Source organism: Catharus ustulatus, chromosome 2, assembly GCF_009819885.2.
Source record: "Catharus ustulatus isolate bCatUst1 chromosome 2, bCatUst1.pri.v2, whole genome shotgun sequence".
NCBI lineage: Eukaryota > Metazoa > Chordata > Aves > Passeriformes > Turdidae > Catharus > Catharus ustulatus.
This window is the reverse complement of record NC_046222.1, coordinates 28,216,402-28,242,798: the sequence shown is the minus strand read 5'-3', so window position 1 is coordinate 28,242,798 and position 26,397 is coordinate 28,216,402. Positions and strand designations below refer to the sequence as shown.

The window sequence follows — 26,397 nt, the reverse complement described above, 5'->3', positions numbered from 1 at the left end:
GCGCAAGTGCAGCCCTGAGGCCCCGCCTGGGAAGGGAAGCGGAAGCGCGGCAGACGCGGAGCTTCCCCGGGTGATGTCGCCAGACAAGCGCCGACCGGGACGCTCTGTCCGGGCGGGGCTGGCGGCGGCTCTTCGGCTGTGCCCGTGAGTGCCGTGCCGTGCCGTGCCGTGCCGTGCCGGGGGCGCAGCCCGGCCTGCGCCGGGCGGGCGCGGCGGGAGCCGGGCTGGAACCGCCGTATACCGGGCGGAGTGCGGTGGCGGGAATCCCGGCTGCGAGACGTGGGGTGGGAACGGCGGGAGAGGCAGGTTCTCCTCCCAGTACGGGCACGGCGCTTCGTCCCGGGCGTTAGGGGCTCGGCGCCTGCTCGCAGCAGTCTGTTCCTCGTTCCGAGCCTGACAGCCCCTCGAGGCCGCCTCGGCCTCGAGAGCGCCCGACAGCCGATCGTGCAGGATATACCCCGGAGATCTGCGCGCCCCGCTGCGCCTGCTACTTGGTGTCGTGGCCAGACCCTTGGATTTGGCTGTTCCGCAGGGGGAAGATGCTATTGTAGACGAGCTTCGGCTGGGGCCAGTGTAGCCGCACCTACCTTGCTTTTCTCTCTCATTGCCTTTTCTTCTAGCGAAAATCTTACGTAGGTGCTCTTACGGCTATTTTTGTCCTAGTTTCAGCCTTTATTAACTCTCAGTGTGAGCTTGGCTGCTTGGTTGTTTTGGTTTTTTGTGTTGTTTTCCTCTGGCTAATGAATGTGTCACAATTACTTCTTGTGGGTGCGATCGTTTTTAAATTATTATCAATTATGAACCTGTGAAAGGAGTTAAGTAGTGGGTGTGTATGTGGCAAACTGAGGATACTTACATGGGTGTATTTGCGCTAGTTTGATTGACTAGTACAGTTCAGTAGTCAATGTGGAAATGTAAGCATTCCCTGCTGGAAGCTGAAAAGTGAGTATTGGCACGTTGGAGCCTTCATCTACCAACCAGTGTCATCTCAAAGTCAGTCAGATGGCAGAGTTCAGTCTTAAAATTCACTGGGCCAGTGTTCAAATTTACAGCTTTACTCTTTCTTGCAAAACTAATTTGGATAAAGGGGTTTTGTGCCTGAGTGCATGGCTGTAAGAACTATGTGACAATCAGAATTCACTGAACTGCAAGGGCTGTACTATTCATGGAGAGGGAGGAGTTTTGTTGGTTTGTCTGTAAGGTTTGGAGGGTTAGGGACATTGTGGTTTGGGAAGCTCTTTTTTCTTTTTTACATAAGTATTTACCGGTATCTGTGAAAGAATAGATTTTACATTCCCCACTACAAATTTGCTTTTTGTCTAGATACGAAATAAAACTTTTCAGAAAGACAGTTCCTCTTTGCACTTGGGAATTTTTTCTTGCTATTTCTAAAATGCACGATCACAAGTCAGTTGGATCAATTTAGTAGAGGTGTTTTCACCTTGAATTGTTGGAAGAGGTTTGTCTCACTACGACTATCTGCGGATGGCCTAATTGCATACAGGTAGCAAAAGAGGGAGTAGGAAATCTGTTGTTCTATTGTCTGCTAGCTGTTATTGCATTGCAGTCTTGTGAAAGGTCTGGCTTCACTGGACAATTACTTTTAGTGAACAGCTGGTGGCCTAGTTTGATTTTTTTTTTTTTTCCCTTTAAAGCACCTGGAAGACTCCAGTGAAAATTAAAGGGTGACAAGTTAGCAGAGGAAAGGAGTTGTTGTTTCCATTCCATGGATCCCTTGGGTGCTCCTTCCCAGTTTGTGAATGTTGATAGCCTGCCAGGCTGGAGTGATGCCTATGAGGCCAAGCAGCTGGATTGCCATCAAAGTCCTGTTGAAAAAGGTCAAGTTGATGTTAGATCACCTTTTCCATACAAGAAAGACATCAATGAAAAAATAATCTTGTGGTAAGTTCGATCTGGCTCTCGTGTGTCAGTTGTCACTTCTCCATTTACTGCAGGATCCATGTCTTCGTGTAGTGATCACTGCTGTAGAAAAAGGCCTCTTTTCTTGACTCAAACATTACAGATCTGGGAAGAAAATAATCTTGTTTACTGTAACTTTGAAAGTCTGAGATTTTGGTCCACCATAGGTTGTGCTCATAGGCCGTCCTTGATGCAGCAGACTGGAGCTGTACTTCCTTCTGCAATACCGTAGGCTTGGTATCAAAACCTAGTTGGGCTCTTGGATATGAGATTTTTATTTTAAAAAAATATATATGTTTGCTGTCTGCTATTTTTTTCCTGTTTTTGCTGGTGTTATTTGCCTTCACTTTTTTGTTTTACATCAGTATTTCTTTCTGTGGTTATTGTGGCTTGCTTTTGGCTCTTCCTGCCCCTCCTTCCTCCATTCTGTGTTTTGTCTCCATCACTTCACATTTTATCAACAGATTTTGGAAGAGTGTGCTGTACTTACTCCACCAGTCTTTCTTTCCTGTGACACAGATACTTGAGCCTGCTCTTTAGATGAATAACTCTTAATCGGTGTGAAGGGAAAAGGGATTTCTCAGGGGTGCCGATTCAGGGATCAGCCTGAACTCTTTCTGGTTAATGTATGTAGGAGATGGGACTGTTGATGGATTTTCTGAACTCAATTACAGTAATTTCACGATTATAAGCTGCACCATTTTGACTAAAATTTTGGTCCTAACCCAGAAGTGCGGCTTATAATCAGGTGCAGCTTATATATGGACAAAGAACGAAAAGTTGCTGTTTCAGTTTGGAGGACAGGTGTCTGCTAAGAAAGGCAGGAGCTTCTCTTTGAAATTGAGAATGTAAACCCCCTCCCTCCAAATTATCATTTTGAAATCAAGGGGCTTTCAGGCAAAGATATGGGAATTCGGAATAACAGTTCTTTACTAGGGAAATTAAAATAGAAATACAGTACTACAAAGAAACAATCTCCAAACCCTGACAAAGTCAGAGCACAACCTGACACCCCGTCAGGCAGGGTGTTGGTAGCAGTCCCATCAAATGGTGGGTGCAGTGACAGATGTGATTCAGTTGAAGCAGTGGTCCTGTAGAAGGTGCAGTTTCCTTCTAAAGGTCCAGTGGTGATGTGGAGAAATCCAGTTTTCCTTGAGTGCAAGTGGAGAAAGGGGCTACCTTAGTGTCCCAAAACCTCTGTTTTTATCTTGGTTAGAAATGTTGGGCTCTTCCCCCTGGCTGGAACAACTTCCAATGGGATGAAGTAATTTTATCAGTCACACAGTGGGACTCAGTGGGCCATTAGCAGAAAATGACTCCCTGGAGGAAGGATGGGTTGTGAAAAGATAAAGAACACTGCCCCACCTGGTTTCAATGGATGGCTCATTAGCAGAGTATCTCCCATGGAAATAAGGATCACCACTCTCACCCTCAACAGATGGTGATAGAATAGATACCTTTTATCACACTCTGTATTGTAACCCAAGACAGTTGCCAACACCCAGAAGTGCAGCTTATAATCAGGTGTGGCTTATAACCATGAAATTACTGTAAGTAAAGAAAGATAGGAGTAAAACAGAGAGTAAGGAAAGAGAGGAGTAAAAGGTTAAACATCTCTTACCACTTGTGTAAACGTGCAGTTTCAACCATTAGTTTAGTTTCTCCCTGTGCGTGGAAATCTTTATTTCCCTTCCTATGCTCTTAGATCCTCAAATCCCCAGGCTGCTGCTGCGACAAAAAGCAGGTCAAAGTTCTGCTACTCCATTGTCTCATATGCATCTGTGCCTTGTTTATCTTCTGCGTGTGTAATCTTTGATCAGCAGAATGAACATGATCAACTTGAGGGTTCAAAATTTGGAAACCAAGGAGAAGAAAATGTGTCCAGCTGCACCGTCACTCTACACCCACAGTAGTCTTAGGAATAGCAGCTGTAAGGTGCCCTGGATAGTCTGTCTGCAAAAATAAAGAAGTATATTGAAAAAAAATGGTTAAATTTTGAAAGTAATGTAATACAAAGACTGTCCTCTTATCTCCAAGAGAAAGTATGTGGGTTTTTGGACATACTACAGTCCACCAGTTTAACAATCTGATTTGGATGTTTGCTGCCTGAGCTGCCCTACATACAACTACAGCACTGCCTTTTCTACAAACATCCCTCTGTTATTGCTGGGGCTGGAACTCTTTAAGGAGCTGATGTTTTGCAAGCAGTCTGTCTTCATCAGGTAGAGCTGAAAGATGAATCAACTTGGTGAGCATGTCAGGGTACAGTACGCTGTGTGGGCATTGGAGTCCTGTTAATGCTTTTCCTGTAACTTGGCATTTCCTTGCTTGCCAAAACTGATTTGAGAATATTCTGCTTAGTTGTACGTTCAGGCTGTAATAAACTGTTTCTTCAGGAAAGGAGATGTCGCATTACTGAACTGCACAGCCATTGTAAACACCAGCAATGAGACTCTCACAGATAAGAACCCAGTGTCTGAGAGTATATTCATGCATGCTGGGCCTGACCTGAAGGATGAGCTCCAGAAGCTCAAAGGTAAGTGACCAGGTACATTTTTATCTTATTGTAATCTCCTGTCCTTGCATAGTGCAAAGCATCAGGATTGGGGCACAAATGAAAAGGTAGAGCTTCCCCCAGCCCCCAACAGCTGGTATTAACGTGAATGGGGGAAACACCTGCAAATCTAGTTTCTTTCTGCTGTTCGCATTACAGATGATTGACAGTCTGTGGCAGATAATTGAGTTGATGAGCCCTTACTTTGTGATACAATAATTCCCACTGCTGTCAGAAGCCACTTTGAGCAGTTAGCTTATCAGAGCTTTTGCTCAAGGGACTTGTCCTGTACATCTTGCGATTTTATCCTGTTCAGTATGTACACATGTCTGAAAGACAGAAACTGAAGTTCACCATTGAAGAAATTAAGTGGATTCTGTTATGCACTTTGTGTATCCTCTTTCAGGATATTAATATACACACAGTCTTTCGGAAAGATACGATAATAATAGATGGATTGATAAAATACTGCATGTCTAAATAAGGTCTTTATGGTTGATTCATTTGTCTCTTGTGAACAACAAATGACTTTATTGGAAAGCTACAAGAGCAGCCCTAATGCAAGGCTATTCTAGAAATGGATGAGGTTTGCCTGGAGTCTTCATATACAAAGTTTATTGCTGATAATGGGAAATGAATACTCAGCCTTTTTTTTTTCTCATCTAACAGGCACTGGGAATATGAGTTTCCTTATTTTGTGTGTGACAAACAAGAGTTTATAGTTATCCAAGGTCATACAGAAGTCTAATATGGTTTACAGATAAAAATTCACATCTATAGGAGCTATGATACTGAACTAAGTTTTGAGGTCTCTGTGTAGTACTGCTCACTCTGGATAACAGGGTACTGCTCACTCTATAAGATCTTTGTCTCCTTATACAGTTACAAAATGGATATAGAAGAACTGAATTTCTAATATAAACTCTCAGTAGCTTAAATTGCAATTGAATAGAAATCCTGTTTCTATAAAATCATCCTTTGCTGATTCAGCTTGGGGTTTTTTGAGTAACCTAGAAATAAAACAGGAGGGAAAGTAACCATTTTCTAACAGAGCAAAAATTCAATGTGTGCTATAGGTGGAAATTAAAATACCATCGGTGCTCTAGAATAGGTAAAACCCCACTATATATGCCAGAACTGTTTTAAGATAAACTTGGGTTTCTTGTGGGCCCTGAGAGGTGGGAAGAGAGGGACTGCATTTCAAGGAGCCCTAAAATCAGAGATCTGTCGACTCTGTAGGGAGTTGATGTGCTCAGCTTCTTAAATTCCGTTTTACTCTGCTGAGTTATGCATAGTTTTGCATCTTCTACCACAGTGAAAACGTGTGTTCTCCCTGTAATGCATTCTGCAGGTTCACAACTCCCTATGAAGACACTTCTCTTTTAATCTTGTGCCAAGAGTTTTATGGAAATCAGTTCTTTTCTCTGACACCCTACTGACATGTGTGGGGGTGGAAAGAGAGGCTGGGTTACAGATTTGGCATTTGAGCACCCATAGTATATGCAGCAGAAATGTTCATAGCAATATCTGGTTAATTCTTATATGCATGGTTTTAAAATTGAAAGGAATGAGCAGAGTTCTCACCTCCTCAGCCTGACTTAGGTGCTAAGCAGCTGGTATGAGATAGGATATCCATAATATTTGATGCCTAAAACACCAAATTCCGTGTATGAAGTGGAGGAAGACAAAGGCTTGAATACTTCTGGCTTTCTTACCGTGACATGTACACTTCCCCTCATGTTTTATTTATGCCAGGCTGCAGGACAGGCGAGGCCAAGCTGACAAAAGGATTTAACCTGGCTGCGCGTTTCATCATTCACACGGTAGGCCCCAAGTACAAGAGCCGGTACCGCACGGCGGCCGAGAGCTCCCTCTACAGCTGCTACCGCAACATCCTGCAGCTCGCCAAGTAAGCACAGCTCACACAGGAGATGCCATCTGGGGCTCAGCTGTCCTAGAAACTCGGCTCTGCACAAAGATCTCACCTCCTTGAATGTCTTCTCATGTATGCTGGGTCTGGTTAAGGATATGAGAGCGTGAGTGGCTTCATGGTGTGCTTCATGCCTTTGGTTATCTCTGCTGTGGTGTAGATAAAATGCACAGAGAGATCTGGGCTGGTTAAATTCCTGAAACGGCTAGAGCTGTGCAACATTCAGTTCCTCAAAGGAGAAACATTAGTGATTGCTCTGGGTTCTGTGCTGCCAACAAGTGTTAAATGAGCTTGTTTCAGCAGCAACTTCATGTATCTGCAGCCATGTGGCTACACCCACAGGCAGATCTGACTGCTATCAGTTCATGTGTTTGGCTTCTCTGCCCTTGTACAGCAGACAGCTAAAATTCTGAGTCATGCCTACTTCTAAATATACAGTTGCAGCAGCTGGGTTTGTAGTTTTTTCCTTTTTCGTCTGCGGTATTTTCTACTTCCTCTTAACTAGCAGGGGTTTTTCTTCCTATTTTTCTGTGTTCTGTTTTTCTCCTGTGACAACTGTTGTAGTGGTAGCAGTCACAAAATACGCCTGAGCGAGACCAATGTCAGCAAGCATACCTAACAATTTTTTAGGGTTAGGAAGATCAATTCTTCCAAGACTGGACTTTGTGTTACAGTGCAATAGTAACTCAAGATTACAACTATGGTTTTTAGCATGTGCCAGTTTTGTTCTGCCTCCAAAGTTACAAGCCAATTCAGGCCTGGATTGGAACACATTAAAAACTATTGTAAAATTCTTATACTTCTGCTTACTGAATGTCTTTCAGTCAATCTGTTTTCTAGACCAACTTTTGATGTTTGTGAAATTTCTTCATTCTCTGAGCTTGCTCAAACTTCTTTGATTACTGTTGGCAACAGCTCTGCTTTACTCTTCTGAAAATGTGACTCAGTGCTGAAAGCATCTTACTGGTCTTAAAGTATGTGTCACTCCATTCTGATAGTTATCTAATCATACCTAAGATGAATAATCCACCTTGGCCTGTGTCCAGACCTCTAACGAAACAAAATCATTGATATGGTGAAGAAACAGGGGTGTGTATGCATTGAAGGGCACCTTCTTTTTCCCTCCTTCTCCTTCTGTCAGTCCGAAACAGAAGGAAAAGTATTTGAGCAAGGATTGCAGGGAAGAACTTCGTTCATGATACAAGGAACTTTAGGAACAATGTAGCTAGGTGGAGGGTAAGGTAATGAGGTGGAAGGAGAAATCTAAAAACAAGCACCAGAGGAAGAAGTGGGGAATAATTGATTCCTTCTCTACCTAAGTTGGATGTGTGCATCTTGCCATGGAAGAATCCTCCTGCAAAAACCTGAAAGAGGATTACTGCTGCTTAGAGCCAGGGAAGAAATTCATGGTGCTTCCTTACTGTCCTGACAGGCATCTGTTTGCGCCTGGCTGTCTATTCATTTGTTTCTCTTTTTCTGGATTCCAGGGAACAGGCAATGTGCTCCATAGGATTTTGTGTCATTAACACTCTGAAAAGATGCTACCCCTTGGAGGATGCAACCCACATAGCACTGCGTAAGTGTGTTGACAAACAGCATAAACTGGATCTCAGCAGGTCACTTAACTCTGACAGATTTCTCTTGAAATGGGGAAACCTTTTTTTAGGAGTCTGTGGTTCATTAGAGCCTGTAAAAAGACAAGGCATTCCATGTTTGATCAGAAAATGGAAGATAAAAACAAATTATCCTTTCTCTCAGTAAAGATCCCTGGGATCTCATCCGTAAAGATCCATGGGAATCTCTGCTGGAACTTGCATTCTTCAGTATATTAATTTATTACCTGGAAAAGATGCTACAAGTGAGGTGAGAGTTCGCTGCTTATAGAAATTTGTTCAGAAGAGCCAAGATGAGGCCTTACTGTTGAATACTTGTAGGCAGTCTCAAGCAACAGTGAATTTCATCTGCTGTTTTAGTGTCATCAGCACATCCAAAGGCAAAATTATATCCTTCCCCCACTTGACCCACTCCTACAGGCTTCTGCCTTTGCATGCAAAATGATGGGCTGATTATAGGCAGCAAAACGTTGAGATTATAATAGTTCCATGAAAAAAACAGCTCAGAGGAACTCAAAACAGCAAGCTAAGTAAGACACAACAAAATTAAGAATGCTTTGCAATCAGTCAGTGCATTGTTCACCCTTTAAAGCTGCACATTCAAAAAGAATATAGTAGACAGGAAGTTGAGGAGGTCAACAAGAATAGAAAAAGGCAAGAAATAGTGAAATGAGCTCAAGACTTTTTCAGACTGGAATATACCTGACTTGAGGGGAGTGTGATAGATACCTGTAAACTCCTGAGTGGCATGGAAATGGCAAAAAGAAATCAGCTGTTCACTGTCTCCCAGAATAAGAGCCATCAAACCATGCTAGTTCAGAACAAACAAGGGGAAGTGGTTCTTGAGATTATTTGTTTATGGAAATTCATACTAAAAGCACTGCTGAAAGTTTTCAAATTTCCTTGTACTCAAGAGGAAACTATATTCAAGAAAAAATTAAGACCATTGAAAAAAAATCAGAAAACATCCTAGGTTGAAAATAAAGTGTAGAAAAATGCTCAAACAAGAATATTATATACACTTGTATATATACTTATATACTGGTTCCTACTTTCCCCCATCTCTTTTGGCTTTTTCACATGTTCACATACATTCAGAACTGTTTACTGTGAAACTACACAACTGCGTTTGATCTGTAAAGTAATATCATAGGTCAACACCCTTGCACAGAAATTTGTGTACAGTGGTACACAGGAAGCATTTGAAAATAGCTTTTTTTCTTCTGCTGTTTCTTCAACTCCCACAAAAGTATTCTCTGTAGATAATTCTATTTATTGCTGTCTTCTGCTGTAGAGAAGACCTTCAGAGACCTTCTCTGTAGGTCTGTGTGCTACTTGATAAAATACTCCCAATATACCAACCAATTTGTTTGGACACTTTCTCTCATGATTTACAAAAATAATTTTTATATGCCTGTTTGGCACACTGACCCCAGAGATTTTGTGTTGCTGAGCCTGCCTTGAACCAGCGTCTGCTGTAGCTTGCTTATATTGCTTTGCTGATAACTTAGGGCACAGTGACTTGTTCTAAGAAAGTCTGGATTTAACAATTTGCACAGGACTGTCTAAAGGAAGGATGTGGCTTGATTTTTCAGGGCCATTACATCACAGTCTAAGGAATGACTAGTAAGCTAAAATCAGAGAGATTTATTCTCTGTCTGTGTCTCTCTCTCTAAAGTCAGCATTAGGAGAGAGTGGAGATGGAGCTTCCAATATGCCCAGCAACCCATTTGCTGTGTTAAACCACCACTTAATCCACACTTGCCTACACCATGTGGAGCTGTTTAGTGTGAGGAGAGATATTCTCTTCTCCACTCTGAGTTCTTCACTTGCAGCTGTGAGTGTAGATTTCTCCTTCCGTTTTACTAACTACATTTAATATGCTTCCTTGCAGGCACAGTTAGGAGGTTTCTGGAGGTTCATGGAGAGACTCTGGAGAAGGTGGTGTTTGCTGTCTCTGAGGTTGAAGAGGTATCTTCTTGGCATTCATTCCTCCAAAATTCCTGGGCATGATTGATCTTCTCTGCAGTAGTAAAGCTGGATTTGGAGTTCCCTTTCAGATCATAGAGACTTTTGGTCTTGCAGCATCCTTCTGTCTCCTTCTTAGCATAGCCTCTTTTCCAGAACTATTCATGCTCTTAGCAGTCACTGTGGACACTTTGAGAATCTTCCTGCTTCTGGCTTCTGTGTTGCTGAGCTGTGGACAGGGAGCAGTAGGGGACGTGATAGCATGCAGTTGTGCTGGATGCTATCTGTTAGCAAGAAAGGAAGTTCCTCCCACAAAGTTTCCTCCTTACACAAAGATGTGCTTTAAGAGGGACACTTCAGCATCCCTACAGATCACCTACAAAGATCTCACACACTGCTTGCTGGCTTGTTGGAAAAGCAAATTTGACATTTAGTGATCCATGTTCTGAGAGATGCAGATGACTTTCCTTGTACATCCAATTTGTTCCTGTGCAGAATACCTACACTGTGTTCAAGTTCTATGGCATATGGATAAGGAAAATAACTTATTTGTTGGGGATCATAAAACTGCTAATCAGTTGGAGAGGACACATGGAGTAATATATTCGGTAGAGATTTTCACTATTTCCCTTCATGTGAGGAGGGATTTTCTTGTTTGGTTGATGCTTTTCTTTTTTCCTAGGCAGATAACTAAAGGCAATCTATGTAGTGGTGCATTTTAACATAAGCAATGTTGCTGAAATCTGTTGTCCATGCATATTTTAACTTCATTACGAAGCTAAAATATCTGCAATCTACCTGAGTTCATGCAGGTTTTAGCAAAGTTCTCTCAAAGTCATTTGCCAGTGTGGCAAAAAAAACCCCAAAAAGCTAAACTTTATCAAGGTTACTTGATAAAATATTCCCAACTTACAGCCCAAAGTAACCATTGAGGGAGGCAGTACTTTGCCTCCAAACTGCTGAGAACTTCCCTGCTGCAAAGGCAGGTGCTGTTTGAGCAAAGAGCATGGATGTGTGATAGACCCTTCACACATTTTTCTTATTTGTAGGCCACTTACCAGAAGTTGCTACCTCTGTATTTTCCAAGATCGCTGGAAGAAGAGGTCCAATCCTTGCCGTACCTCCCTGCAGATATTGGCAATGCGGAAGGGGAGCCGGTAGTACCAGAGCGGCAGATCAGGATTACTGAAAAGCCAGGTGTTCCAGATGGTGAGTTTGGAACTGGACTTTGGACTAAGCATCTCTCTGTAAGAAAGTCAGTGGGGAAAACAGAAAAGGAAGGAGAGAGATGTTTTCCTACCTCAATTCACCTAAGTCAGGGTATATTGATTCCAGTTCTCAAGCTGCCTCATTGCTTCCTGTGTTCCCCAGTAGTTACTGCAGTAGAGCTGTTCCGTCTTCCTTTCTTGGTGGAAGAGGCAGGTAGTTAATTCCCTTTGTAGATTTTTTTCCCCAAAGTGATTAAGATCTTTGAAGGTGTTTTTGCAGAATCATGTTCAGCCCCTTACTGAAAAAGGTATTATGGTTAATGGTCTGTTTTGTGTATTAGCAAAGTGCTGTTTATGTATTAGCAAATGTTGTCTCAAAGTATACAATTCTGTTGATACAGCAGGAATACAGTGCATCCAGCTAGTAGATGGGCAATGAAAACTTGCAGAAACTCCCTAATAAAATAACTAGAGGAACCCAGAGATCAGTGTTTGGAGGTGGCTATCAAAGTTCAGTCTGTTTTTAAAGAGGTTGCCTAGATGTCAGGGTGGAGGTGAGATACATGTAGCAAAACACATACACAGAGACACATTCTGCCTTACTTGTTAAGCAGTGATGTGCAAGTTTCACATCCTTAAACTAGCGAAAGCGGGTAACTTGGAATTAATTTCGATGTTCTGCTTTTGCATAGCCAGTTGGCTGAATAAGGCTGAATATTAGATATATGCTACTGTGGCTGATCAGTGTGAGATATTCAACCAGTGGCTAATAATTTGTGAAATTACTGGATTTACATAGGTAAGAGTGAATTTGTATAGTGGAATCCTGCACTCTGGTTCCATTGCTGCTATAGCTATCATGCTAAAAGGGTAATCTCAGTTCCTGTCCAGATTGCCCAGAAAATCAGTCCTGGAAGTCTTAGCAACATGCCTGGATGACGTCAATTCAGTGGAGCGTTCTGGTGTTGTCACCAGCAAGTGAACCTGTGTTCTTCTATTTCATCACCCATATGTGTTGTAAACAGTACTATAAAAGTAGCTGCACTCAGATCACTACAGCATTTGTTCAGGAAGTGTCAGTGATACAAGAAATGAGCCCTTTCTACAGTACAGCTTCTAAACTGAATAAAGCTGCAGCATCTGTGCTTCTGTATGCTAATTTTTCCCCTTTTGACAAGTAGGATGACTGTAAAACTCAAGTAGGACCCTGTAAAGCTGAAGTCACTCTCTCGGAACTTGCTTTTCAGGAGAGTAAACCCTTTGTTATGAGCTGATGACTAGAACTTCCCATTAAGTTTCCAGGCAAACCAGCATTTTAAGGGAGTGGTTCTCAGTTAAGTTCTGTGATCTGCCAGTGGTATTGGTGAGGTATCAGAGCTGCATCATGGTACCTTGGGTGTTTTGTGTTCATCTGTAGCATAATGACTGTGTTGTTTCACTGGGAAATGTACCAGTTCATCAGCAGCATTGCTGTCCTGTTCACAGCCCAGACATTTTGTACTATCTTTGTTTCTACTGCAGATGCTTCAGATGAAGAGGGTCTGGAGGCAGATCTGTCTTTCATTGGGTCCCATGCATTTGCCCGCATGGAGGGAGACGTTGATAAACAGAGGCGGCTCATCCTTCAGGGACAGTTGTCAGAGGCAGCACTGCAGAAGCAGCATCAGAGGAAGTGAGAATTTGCTTGTGCATGTGAATATTTGTGTTAGTTAGGGCCAACCTTATGAATGATGGGTTTGTTATCTGTAAAGCCTCACTTTCCAGCAGCAAATACAGGTAAAGCCTGGTGTCACCTGGATTGATGCGGTAGCCTCTTTGGCCTGAAGGGAGAGGGGATGGGACGGTAGGAGAAAAAGGGAAGCTTGTGATGAACCCTTTAGCACACCCAATGCATCCAGCCAGCTGCCTTACCTGTTTACCACAAGATGTCAGTTTTTGTCATCACTTTTTGTAGTGGGATCCCTGCTTTTGATACTGCCCACTTGTTCCTGAAGCTCAGAGAGAGCTCAGCCAGAAAAAGCTTGTTTTGTCTTTTGCTTTCCATATACCTCTTCAGGCTTATACTGTTAATCCAAAGGAGCATTAGATCTGACCAGATGTTTTTGACTTTCTAGCTATAATCGCTGGCTGTGTCAGGCAAGAGCTGAAGACCTCTCTGACATTGCTTCTCTTAAAGCTTTGTACCAGACAGGTAAGTTCAAGGTGCTGATGACTGATCTATCTTGTCTTAAAGTAAAAATATTTTCATTGGACTTGCATATGCAATAGGTCATGCTGAAAGCATAGCTGTGTTTCTGGAGAGAAAATCTGTTCATTGCTTTGGCTGATCTCTCTCGTGCAAATCCAGAGCTTACCTTGTTCTTTGTGTAAATACCATGGTTGTGTGATACCTTCTGCTCAGTAGCTGCAAATTTCAATTCTTTTCTTTGCCTTAGACAAGGTTCTGTGGACTGCAGGAGTGTGCTCTGGGAATCTGTGCATTATAGTTCAGAGCCTGGTTTCTAGGAAGAATTTTGCTTTGGTGGTAGAATTGCAAGTGAAGGTTTTTTTTTAAAATAAAACTCATGTTATTATTTGATATTTGGGGAAATTTTGAACATTCAGGCAATATGAAATTGCAGTCCTTAAATTTCTCAGATGTGATACGTGGGGTTTTGTATCAGAATAGCTACTGGTATAGTAAGAGGAGCAACTAAGCATATTTCCTCTGTTGGAAACCAGATGCATTGCAGACGTTCTGAACTAAGGCTCTTTCTACCTGGTTGCAAGGGCCCAGCTACAAAACCTGGCATGACTGAGAGAAGTTGAGACATCTTTCCTTTCTTTCCTTTCTTTCCTTTCTTTCCTTTCTTTCCTTTCTTTCCTTTCTTTCCTTTCTCCTTTCCTTCTTTCCTTTCTTTCCTTTCTTCCTTCTCTTTTCCTTTCCTTCCTTTCCTTCCTTTCCTCCTTCCTTTCCTTCCTTTCCTTCCTTTCCTTCCTTCCTTCCTTTCCTTTCCTTCCTTTCCTTTCCTTTCCTTCCTTTCCTTCCTTTCCTTCCTTTCTTCCTTTCCTTCCTTTCCTTCCTTTCCTTCCTTCTTCCTTCCTCCTTCCTTCCTTTCCTTCCTTTCCTTCCTTCCTTTCCTTCCTTCCTTCCTTCCTTTCCTTCCTTTCCTTTCTTTCTTTTTCCTTCCTTCCTTTCCTTCCTTTCCTTCCTTTCCTTCCTTTCCTTCCTTTCCTTCCTTTCCTTCCTTTCCTTCCTTTCTTTCCTTTCCTTCCTTTCCTTCCTTTCCTTCCTTTCCTTCCTTTTCCTTTCCTTTCCTTCCTTTCCTTCCTTCCTTCCTTTCTTCCTTCCTTCCTTTCCTTCCTTTCCTTCCTTTCCTTCCTTTCCTTCCTTTCCTTCCTTTCCTTCCTTTCCTTCCTTTCCTTCCTTTCCTTCCTTTCCTTCCTTTCCTTTCTTTTTCCTTCCTTTCCTTCCTTTCCTTCCTTTCCTTCCTTTCCTTCCTTTCCTTCCTTTCCTTCCTTTCCTTCCTTTCCTTCCTTTCCTTCCTTTCCTTCCTTTCCTTCCTTTCCTTCCTTTCCTTCCTTTCCTTCCTTTCCTTCCTTTCCTTCCTTTCCTTTCCTTTCCTTCCTTTCCTTCCTTTCCTTTCCTTTCCTTTCCTTTCCTTCCTTTCCTTCCTTTCCTTCCTTTCTTTTTCCTTCCTTTCCTTCCTTTCCTTCCTTTCCTTCCTTTCCTTCCTTCCTTCCTTCCTTCCTTCCTTCCTTTCCTTCCTTTCCTTCCTTTCCTTCCTTTCCTTCCTTTCCTTTCCTTCCTTCCTCCTTTCCTTTCCTTTCCTTTCTTTCCTTCATCTTTTGTAGGTGTAGATAACTGTGGCCGTACTGTGATGGTGGTGGTTGGAAGGAATATCCCTGTAACATTGATAGACATGGAAAAGGTAAGACTTTGTAAAACTGGAGTTGCATGGGTTACATATAAATGTTTTGGATGGAAAAGTCTGATTATAGGATAATTCAGTGTTAATACTAGAAACATCATTTGTAGAAAGCTTAAGATGTTAACTAGAAAGTATTTTTATAGGCAGATGAAAATATATACCCTTACAGAGCTATGTGTGCTTTGGACTGACACTTTTCAATAAGGTTATTTTTAGAAAAAGCAGGGCTAGTATGTGTTCCTTTTTCTTCTCAAGAAGAAGGAGAGTTACCTTGCTTCTCTAACTGCCAAGGTGTGAAGAGTGAAACATAAAGAGTTAGAAGTAGTTTTTCAGAGAGAAAAGAATTTCAGCAAGAAAGTCTCTTCATCTGTGAGGTCAGATAAATAAAAGACTTCCAAGTTATTACAATTAGGTTGAAGACTTGGAATGTTGGCCTTGCTTTTGTAGCTGAAATGTAATGCAATCCAGCCTCATGATTCCTGATTTTTAGATTAAATAAGGGAAATATATTAAGATGTAATGCAACTGCGAAAGAGTTCTTTGCAAATACAAATTTTATTTCTTTATGCCTCAGGCTCTTCTGTATTTCATCCATGTCATGGATCATATTGCAGTGAAGGAATATGTTCTGGTGTACTTCCATACGCTCACAAATGATTACAATCAACTAGACTCTAACTTCCTGAAGAAACTCTGTGATGTTGTTGATGCCAAGTGAGTGTCAATAGGAAAAGAACATATTCCAATCCTCCTCTGTGCTATGCAAATATTTGTTATTCCTTGTATCTGGTTTCTCATTTGTTTCTGAGAGAGACCTAAATAACTGACAAAGGCAAGAAGAAGGATGAGGCGTTTTCTTTCCTTCTCAAGTCCATCTTTTTAACCAGAAGTTATGTCCTCTGTGGTCTACCTCTGGAGCTGTTGGGGAGGCACTCCTGTTGTCTTGTCTATCACAATCCAGAGCTGGAGCTTTTGGAGCCTGGCCTTGTTAAAGTGTGTTGCTGGTTGTGAGATGAGAGGTTTGGGTAACAGTGGCAGTCATAATTTGTCTTTAACTTTCTTTCACTTCCTACTTGAAATATCACTAAAGGCTGTGATGTCTTTAACTGAAAAATAACTGTTTCTGCCTTTTTTCTTTCCTTTTCCCATTATATTTACTTTTGGTGTCTGCCCTTACATTAGATCTAACTTTGTAAAATTACATCACAAACATTTAAGAAAAATGGTCTCTTTTGACCATTGGCTTGTGTAGGTGACCTTAGTTAGAATTCACTTTTAAATAGTCTTTTTCTCTCTCTAAACCAGGTACAAGAGGAACTTGAAGGCATTGTATTTTGTCCACCCAACATTTCGTTCAAAGGTAAGGTAAATCTTGCAAAAGAAGAATGTATCTTGCTTGTTGGTGGAGTAGCACGAAGCTTGTAGCATGAGGAATGTGGAGACATAATAGAAAGTTCCCAAAATTAGGCAATATCTTCTTGATCCACAATCAGAACTTGAAATTCATCCCATTTGTGATCTAGCTGTAATCTTCCAACCTTTGTGATAAGCTGAACCTCAATGCAGTGCACACTGTCTGTGCCCTGTTTTTTGTGGGTTTTTACCAGAGAGAGGTGGAAGTTTTGAATCATGTTTCTTTCAAGGGAAACATCTTGTCATTTTTCCTGCTGTCTGGCTGGCAGGGTGACAAACCATGACCAAACAGTCAGAGAATTGTTTTTTGTGTAGTCCATCTCCTGGATGTTTCACCTTTCCTTTCACCACAAGAGGTATCACGTGTGTCCTGTGTGTCACTTCAGAGCTGCTCTGGGAAGGGCAGAGAGCAGTCTCAGGCAGCACTGAGATTAGTCAGGGTTAGAGTAGAGAGCAGCAAAGAAAGATTGGAAGAATGCCTTTGATGGAGTGCAGAAAAAATCCCATTAATCCATCAGGAGACAAAAAACCTGAACTTGTCACGCACTAAGTTGTTACCCTTGGCTGGGATCTGTGTAGGGCGACAGAAGATGGAGCTGGTTCCCTTCTGGACTTCACATCCACTACTCTATTGCAGCAGTATGACTACTTCAGATGAACTAAGTGGCAGCAGCAGCCCTTCCTAGAATTTTTGTTTGTCCAATTTAAACAGAAATCTGATCCTCCATGTTCACATCAGATTAGCCTCTGTGTTTATTCTGCTTTTACTGACATAATCAAATTTGAGAAGATTATATGCCTGGAAAACACATTTGTTTGCACATGTTTAGCAAGAATTTCTTTGCTCAATTTCCAAAGAGTCCTTTCTTTGCCCGTGCACAGCTGGGATACTGTAAGTCTTGGAGCTTCCTTGTTTTTATGGAGAGAAGACTGAGGCTTCCAGGCAGTACAGCTTCTGGTTTCTAAGTTAGGTTATTAGTTACTCCTACAGGATACAAATCAGAGGTCTGTGTCCTAGAAGTAGAACTTCCAGCTCTGGTGTTCATAAAAACATTACTCATAGAACATTACCAAGGTCACAAAGTTGAGTAGAAAAGCTGAAGCTAGGAAGTACTAGTGCTTTAGATTCTCAGCAGCCTTCACTCCCATCCTCTCTTCCCATACATTTCTATTTAGTTGAGAAACACTTTTTTGTTGTTGGAGGATGACAACTCATCCTCACTGGTGTCTGTTACCATCTTGTCTGTCCCTTTGGAAACTGCAGTGGGACTCAATAGATCTGTAGGTGAAGCAGATGGTTGGTGGGAAGCTGGGGGGGTGAGAGACACAGAATTGTCTAACTTGCTGGAAATAGTATTTGTATCTTATTCTGGCAACACAGCTGGAGGCAAAAGAGAATGTGTATCCATGTCTTTCTGCCAATCTTTTCTATAACTGGAAGGCAAACAGGGTTGCTTCTGACTGTTGCATGGACTATCAGTTTGTGAAACATAATGGGGAATATACAACAGAAAGCATGGTGAACAAGATGGCTGTTAAGAGGGAATGATTTTTCTGTCTCCTCCTTTCTTTGGCTCTTTCAGGGCTCTTGTCCCCTTAGAAGATTGCTAGCTCAAAAGCTTCCAATTTCTTCAAAAATGTTTTACACATTCTTCTTCCTATTTGGATCACTTACTTCCTTCCCTACAAGTAGTAGGAAATATCCCATGCCTCAAATTCAGGAGGAAGGCCGGTACATTTACGTGACTTCCCAAACACATCACCCTTGCACACAAATCTTCAATGTTTGGTATAAATTGTCCCTTTCGCAGCAGGATTGAATCCTGGCACACTGGATGTCTGCCATCTGTTAGAGTCGCTCTTGCTTTTTTATGGGCTGAAAGGGATCAAGAGGCTTTTCATCACGTCTTTTGGAAAATCATACGTCCCTGGAAAACCAGCATAGTTCTCCATGTACTTTATGGTGCCAAAAATGATTCTTTGTTCAGTTTCTAGGTGTAAAACTGTTGTAAACTATGTGTTTTCTGAGGGTAATTGCATGTCTAGAATACATGGAGTTTGGTGTGCAAGGGGGAAGGTTCAGCAGCTATCCTAAAGCACAGAGTAATTGAAGCAGGGTGGGCCAGTGTGCACAAATTTTTGTACAGTGCTCCTGCCTTTCCTCATGCTTTGAGTGTTCTTGTGATCTGTGAAATGGAGCTGTGCTTGTCATGAAATCATAGTATAGATGTCAACAATTTTGTAGGTTAGAGTGGCTCTTGCTGCATGAGCACTTCATAGCCAGGCTCAGATCCAGGTACCCATTTTGTACCAGTACAAAATTCCTTTGTACTCTTGCGTGCAAAGTTCCTCCTGCTTGTTTTTGATAAAGCTGCTGATAGATAGATAGATAGATAGATAGATAGATAGATAGATAGATAGATAGATAAAGGGCTTTTGGAAGCATTTTTTTATGATTTCTCTCAGCTTCCTTCTTCTGAGAGCTCTCCAAACAAACATTTTTAGAGTTTGTATTGTGAACTGAACTATAAATAGCTGGATCTGAAACAGTCTCACCCAGAGTAATTGTGTTTTCATTAATTGGCTGTGAATCAAGAATGTTTCAAAATTGAAACATACGCAAAGACTCAGATTTTCATAATCACCGTACTCCTTGTATTTATCATTAACAATTTTTGGTTTGTTTTTCTGTAATAGTGCTAAAAGCAGTTTCTTGAGATCAGATGCCAGTGGAAAGGTTGTTGCAAATCACTTAGGTTTTTTGTACACAAGATCCTTCCAATTGGAATAAAATTTCCCATATTTTAGTAAATTTCTGTTTGAGGTATGCCCAGATTAAGAGATTAGTGACACAACTAATCTGTGTTGCTGTTTTTTGTGGGAGACATCTCATACATTTTATGTGGGATTATAGCTTGGCAGAGTGATCTTGACAGTCTTTTATTTAGATTCTGAATATCAGGACAAGAAAATGAAGGGAAACTTCAGCAGATGTCTAGATTTTTAACTTCCTTTGGCTGCTATGGTAAAATTTATTCTACTTTCAGTGCATTAACAGAGATTTGGTTTAATTTAAAGTTCCATGTCCTGTTACCAATAAAAAAATAGCTGCTCTTGTATTACTGTTTCTGTAACCTGTGATTGTCAAGAATAGAAGTAATAGAAAAATTCTCCAGAAACATTTCTGCCTCCCTCTCTTCTCTCTGTGTTCCTGGGAGAGATGCCAAGTTACAGTGGCTTGTATAGTGAAAGGAAGGAGGGGAAAAAGAAAAAGCACTTTTCCCAACTGCAGTTTTTCTAATGGCTGCAAAAATATCCCCTATTAGGCTTTTATACATTAAACATTCATAGCAATTATGTTTAATGATTGTCATTCATAACACACCTTAAAATCCATGCTACTTTGGTGCAAGATTGAGAAGGTATTTTTCATTCATCAAACTGCCGCTTAGTGTCATTTATAAGAGGTCTTGTTAGAACAATATAATGAATAATGGATGCCAATAAAATCTGTCTTTCTGCTTTCTGCTGACATAAATCTCTAATTCTGCTCTTAAAATAATGAACTGATTTCAAATGTTCTGTTATGTCCTTTACCTCCTTTTCTCTTTTTCACTGTTCATTTCTCATTAAAATAAGCTGTTTTGAGGATGCAGCAGTTATTCCATGACAGTTTTGGGAATTGACTTTTTCTTTAATGTTATATTCAGGCAGATCACTTTTATTGACTTAATCTTGGAATTTATTTGAAACTCTTGCTTTCCTCGAGGCTTTTCTTGGAGTTTTGCTTTGTTTCTGTTAACTTCCTGTCATCAAAGCAAAATTATCAAATAGAATGGTAGAATGGTCAAGGTTGTAAAGGACTCTGGAGGTCATCTGCTCTGACCCCTGGCTGAAGAAGACTCAGCAAGAGCTTGTTGGTCAGGACCATGTGATTGATCCCTGCTATGAGTATTTGTGACCTGCAGAACCAGCTTTTTCTTTTCCTTCAGTATGTCAGGAAAGAAATAGAAAATAAATAAACAATAAGTAATACAGTACTTAATTTTGGAGAAGGTGGATTGAAAAGGTAAGGCTTGTGTAGTTGATCTAAGCAGATTGCTGTTTTACTGGTCTTCAAAAACAAAAATTCCATATCCTGTTTGTAGCTAAAACAGACAGAGGTGTGATTATTTAAAGTAAAATCTTGTAGAATAAGTTGATAGGCTCATTCTTGTATAGTTAAATTATTAAGGTTTTTATTAAAAAGGTGGTAAAACCAAAGCTCACTCAGACAACCCGAAGCAGAAGGGAGATTTCAGTACAATCTTTGAAAAGCCAAAAGTCTTCCTTTCTCTCACTCTATTTGACCTTTCTTTCAAGTGAAAACTTTATGTAAAGGGTTGAAAGTGCTTTTGACAGAGTCAAATAGGCAGTTTTCTGAACTGGCTAAACTTGGAGTGAAAACAAGTCACTATACTGATGGGGTTTTGAGGACAAATAGCGGAATAGCTGTCACTCTTGGTAGAAAGGGACCTTAAGCTGCCATTTGAGGAGGAGTGAGTGTAGAGTTGGAAAAACACCAGCTTGAAGCTCTCAAGACACTGCTTGCTAGCAGTTGGTGGTGCATACTTCCTGACCTTGTTGTGTTATGGCAATGATTTTAGTGTTTCAAGTTCAACTCGAACCTGTTTCACCGTGGAGTATTACATTGAACTTGAAGGTTTTGAAACAGCACCTTGTTAATTGATTTTTGTGGGGTTTTATTTTCAGGTCTCGGCATGGTTTTTCACAACCTTTACAGTCTCAGGGCTAAAGGACAAAATCCACTATGTGGAAAGCCTTCAGCAGTTGTTCACAGTCATACCCCCAGAACAGATGGATCTTCCCCCTTTTGTCCTCGAGTATGATGCCAGGGTAAGTGCCTGTGGCCATGAGTCTCTGCCCTAAGAACAGTTCTTGTGCTGCTTCTGTTCTGCTCTGCAAGGGCTTTAAGGAGACTGACTCCACATCTTAAGAATGAGAAGGAAGAGGGAAGGTTCCTGGAGAGTCTGTATTGTTCTGTGAGTAATGATTCTCTGAATTTTTTGTTTACATCAGCCCATGCAGAGGGCTTGGCTAAGGAGGCTGCTTTCACATTAGGGCTGTCTCCTATGTGCTCATATCCTTCCTCAACCAAGAACTGTAACATAACACACTAACAGCCTCTGGACAAAATAAAATTTGTGTTAACTGCTGTATACCTTACACTGTTTGGAAAAAATAAATAGTAGCTGTTTCATCTTCTCTGCCCCACATACTATAAAGCATGCAGGAAAAAACAAAAACCAGCAGGGAAAAATGGAACAGTAAAAAGGTGCCCTGCCTTTGTATAGGACCCTCTTCCCTTCTGCACCTCAGGTCTTTAACCAAATAATGGCATGAATATGACTTGCCTTGGAACAATCATTCCAAAGACTTTGTGATGTAACTCCAAAGTAGTAACCAGACCTGTGTGTCTGCATTAGTAGCTTTGAGACACTGGCTATGCCAGCATTCATGGCTTCCTGCTGTCACAGCTTTGGCTTAATGGCAAAAGTTTGACTTGCACTTTCTGCTTAAAACACAGGCTAAACCAAGGCCTGTGTTTGCCTGTTTACCAGCATAGTCCTCCCCTGGTGAGTTGTGGCACTCACTGTACTCATGAAAGACAAAGCTAGAATACCTAATTATTTCTGCTTCTATGGCACTACCACTGCACCAAGGTGTATTGGAGAAGACTTCTGTTCAACTGCTTATTCTGTTCTCATTGCAGGAAAATGGGCCTTACTATTCTTCTTATCCTCCATCCCCTGACTTGTGATCTGCAGTCCTGTGATGCTGCCAGTTTCCCAGGATCCAATGACCTGATGCCTGCCAAAACCCGTGCATTTACCCGTGTACAGAATTCAGAGAGAGGGTTTTCCTCCCCCAGCTCTGGTATTTTTTACTGATGAGATATTTTCAAGCACTCAAGCAATCAGAGAACTTTATGCCACTGTGAACTGTACAACTATTTCAAATATATTTATCCAATGGAAAAGCTGATTTAAAGATCACTAGATGCATTTGTTTGTTTCTTTGTTTTGTTTGTTGTTGCTGCTGTTGTTTTTTGAAGCTGTTACATTATTTTTCTGAAGAGACTTTCTCTTTTTTGGGAAATCCTTCAAAAGCACTAGCTCATGTTTTTAACTGTTACTTTTTTCCAGCTGTGTTTGCAATGCCCATTTCTGACTGGTCTGTACAAATATTGTGTAGTACCAGCCTGACACATCACTCATCGTATGGTCTGTGTTTCACATCTGATTACTTTCCCTTTCTGTTAGTACTGATTCCTTTAGTCTTGACCCAGCAAAACTATCTGGAATTGGGAATGCCATGTTTGCAGGCTGACAAAGCACTACAGCCAAGCCAACACTACTCCAGGATTTAGTCCCATAAACTGCTAGATGAACTAGGAGCCTTGAAAAAGTCCCTGTCAGTTTTCATTGGATGATGTGAAGGACCATGTCTGAAAAGAGCATTTGTGGTTTATTTTCTCTAACTATACTCATTTATGATCTCCTCTGCCATGGCCAGATATCTTTGTATAAGTGGATGCCATCTGCCTAAACTTTGCATGGAAGAGAGGGGGAAATGATGGTTCCAACCCCATCCTCTGGTGGCAGGGATTGTTTCTTGGAGATATATCAGTGTCCTCTGATTTCCTGTTAGACTGACACTCATTGATTTTTTGCCAGACCTCATACATGCAAGAGAGCTTAGCCACAGGTTACTTGAACTGGAGGTGAAAAGTGTTTCAGGGCTGCCCATGGAAAGCTAGAGGAGGAAGAAGGCTCCCTTGTAAAACAATCAGGGATGGCAAGCCCAAGTACAAAAATAATAAATCCTTCATAGAAAGAATGTCATAACACTACTGGATATGAAAATGATGGTACGATTTTCATTATTTGATTCCAGCTGCTTTCCTGCCCCAACTTGTATCTGCTGCTCTCTCTTTACTAAAATTCAGTTTCCGTCATTTTCCACTTCTGCAGTAACTATGTTATTTAAGCATTAGCAGAAGTCATTGTGAGATATCCTAGAAAATGGCTATTCATGCCTGTTGAGCCAGTTGGAAATTACACTCATCTCTTGTTTAAAGATACTGTAAACTGGTGGGATAAGCAGGGGGAAAATTCTCTCTTGGTCATCTAATTGCATGTCATGTTTTCTGTTTGCAGTTAGAGAGTTTGGAGTGCTGTGTAAGACCGGCCATACTGAGTTCCATTTCTTTCCTACCTTTGCCTCCTGGCTCATTGTCATGTTTATCCTGCACGTATCCTCAGCATATTGGGCTCTCTGTTGCTATGTCAGTCACAGATTACAAGAATCACTTGCCTGGGCTGTAACAGTCACATATGTATATACAACCTATAAAAAGCAAGTGGGTTTGCTTTCTAAGTGTCCCTCAGGGTCCTTAAGTGATTCTATAATCACATCCAAGGTGCTGCTAAAACCTGGAAACTGAAGTGCAATGGAAAACTCTCTTAGTGCTAATACTTGGGAGCACCTTAAGGTCTGTTCACATGTGATTGATTCAGCACTTCTCTGGTGGCTTTTGAGAAGGAAACAGCAGCAGTTTGTGCAGAGCAGCTACCGTGTGTCCCTCCCACCTCTTTTCACCTGGCTGTTTACAGCTGCCCTTGCCTAGTGACTTTTATAGCCAGCACTGAATTTTCCATGCTCCTCTAATGATTTGTGCAGCTTTCCACCCACCCCCCTGTTAACCATCTGCTGTTTTTCACACCCCTGGCATTTCCAGCAGGGCTGTTGCAGAATTGAGGCTTGCACTTAATGGGCAGATTAAGGGTGATTCAGAGCTTATTGTGGAAACCAAACTCTCAGCTTGACAGTTTTCAGATGTTTTCTGTCCCTTTAGCTCACAGGTGGTTCAGAGTCATAAAACCTGAACAGTTCTTGTTGGGGCTCAGTCTGCAAGTTTTTGTTTTCCAAACGTGCAGTCATTTTCAGAAATTGTTTGGCTCAGTGAAGTGTGAATGTGCCTCCAGAGCACTTGCAAAACAGAAAGGAGATTTTGGCACTGTGCTTCTTATTGTGTATATTTTTCCCTTTAAAGACTTTACTTTAAATCTTATTTTTTTACCCAAGTCTTGCAAATCTCAGTGGCAAAACAGACCTGCACTGATTGCACTGCAAAGATGTTGCATTTTCCAGTGAGTCTGGAGTTGTGACAATTTACCAATTTTATGTTTTTAATGGAGACATTTGAAAATGTAATGTGACAGTGAAAAAACTCAAATCGTTGAAATGCTCAGGATATTCACTGCTATTAAAATGTTTCATTGTTTAATTGTAAGATGCGAAAAACTGCGTTAAACCAACTGAGGTGCATTTGTTTTAGGCAGTGATAAACACTGGCCTGCCCCAGTTAAGGGTGGACACAATGCTGTCATCTGGAAGGTGACCAGGGAGGTAATCTGTGCATATCATAACTGTGCATTTTATCATCCCTACCCACTACAGAAGTCCTTATGAAGGGTTTATTGTCTTGCTTAAAGCCATTTTACATAATCTGCAGGCTCAAAAAGGGGAGTCTCCTCAGAGAACTGTATTAGTGTAATCATGAGGGTCGCTATTCACTTCAGCATGGTCCAGGGTGTTACAGTGGTAGAGTGGCAGCACTGTTGTCAGTAAAACTGAACTGTGGTGCTCAGGCATTCCTTGGCCACTCCTGTTCTGACAGTTTTTGTATTCTCTCAGTGGCACTGCCATTAGATATCTGAAGTCTGACCATGGACAGGTGACTCACAGTGTCTGGGCTTACCTGTTCTCATTTACTGAATTTGTAGGCTGAATTTGTAGCAATTGCCAAGGCAGTGACAGATAGATTAGCTGGTTGCTGCTGCTCTTGTGTGTTGTGCTGATTTCTCAACTGGATGCTGTTGGGAAGTAGCAAGAAGTTTGGGCAAAGTCAGAATGTCTACAGGCCTTTGAGCCAGGGTGAATTTATAGAGTCACAGAACATTTTGGAATGGACAGGACCTAAAAGGCCATCTAGTTCCATCTCCCTTGCCATGGGAGCCTTTCACTAGACTATGTTGCTCAAAGCCCCATCCAACCTGACCTTGAACAGTTCCAGGGATAGGGCATCCACAGATTCTCTGGACAACCTGTTCTTGTGCCTCGTTTGCCAGGTACACTTAAACCTGAACTGTTTTTTTTCCTGTACTCTTCTGCTCACAAAATCTGAAGATGAAAACAGAGCTGCTGAGTTTTTTTAACATCTCTTCCCCCATTGTTGCCTGAACCCCTGTTTTTCCTACTGCAGATGCCTCTGTTGCCTCAGCTTTGCAATGAGGCCTTCTATCCAGTCTGTCCCTAAGCACTCCTGTGGCTGCAGTGCTGCACCGGATTAGCATCCTGCTGCTGAGAACAGACACTCTGTGAAATTAATTTAGATGGTTCTGCTATTCAGGAAGCTGATATCAGCCCTTTCCCCTGCCAAACTGAAAAACAAAAGCAAAAGGAGTTATCCCCTTTCCTTGGCCTCTCAGGGTTGAATCTCCTGTTACGTTTGTGACCAAGCAACCAGCTAGTCCTGGTCTGAAACTTGTTTGCACCTCTAAGTGTAATACAGGAATTCCTGACTATGTTGATTCTGGCTAAATAGGAACTGTGACTTCTGTTAGCAAGTGCAGTCTTGCGAGAGTAAGAGAATTTTTTCAGCTATATTTGGGGAAGAGGGCAAGAGGAAAACTACCTGGACCAATTCAATTTGTGATCCTCCAGTGCCAGGGAGGACTAACACCAATATATAGCCAGTACTAGGGCAACTGACCCACTGGATTATCTTCAGTCTCCCCAGGAAAGTAATAATCCC

The 26,397-nt window shown here is 41.6% G+C and overlaps 1 protein-coding gene across 2 annotated transcripts; it reads left to right on the top strand.

Annotated features, from left to right (window-relative positions):
- The first annotated feature begins 30 nt into the window (after nucleotides 1-30).
- Nucleotides 31-22,562, top strand: GDAP2 (ganglioside induced differentiation associated protein 2). 2 transcript variants are annotated; one of them, XM_033051760.2, is made up of 14 exons: nucleotides 31-144; nucleotides 1,656-1,902; nucleotides 4,317-4,456; nucleotides 6,230-6,383; nucleotides 7,892-7,980; nucleotides 9,912-9,988; nucleotides 11,035-11,194; nucleotides 12,715-12,865; nucleotides 13,308-13,384; nucleotides 15,028-15,104; nucleotides 15,679-15,818; nucleotides 16,410-16,464; nucleotides 21,270-21,413; nucleotides 22,291-22,562. In XM_033051760.2, exons 2-14 carry the CDS (start codon nucleotides 1,727-1,729, stop codon nucleotides 22,336-22,338), a joined length of 1,488 nt encoding a protein of 495 aa, XP_032907651.1. In that variant the 5' UTR covers nucleotides 31-144; nucleotides 1,656-1,726; the 3' UTR covers nucleotides 22,339-22,562. The 2 variants fall into 2 exon arrangements, with proteins under 2 accessions (XP_032907651.1, XP_032907652.1); XM_033051761.2 differs by having other exon boundaries at nucleotides 31-153.
- The last annotated feature ends 3,835 nt before the right edge of the window (nucleotides 22,563-26,397 follow it).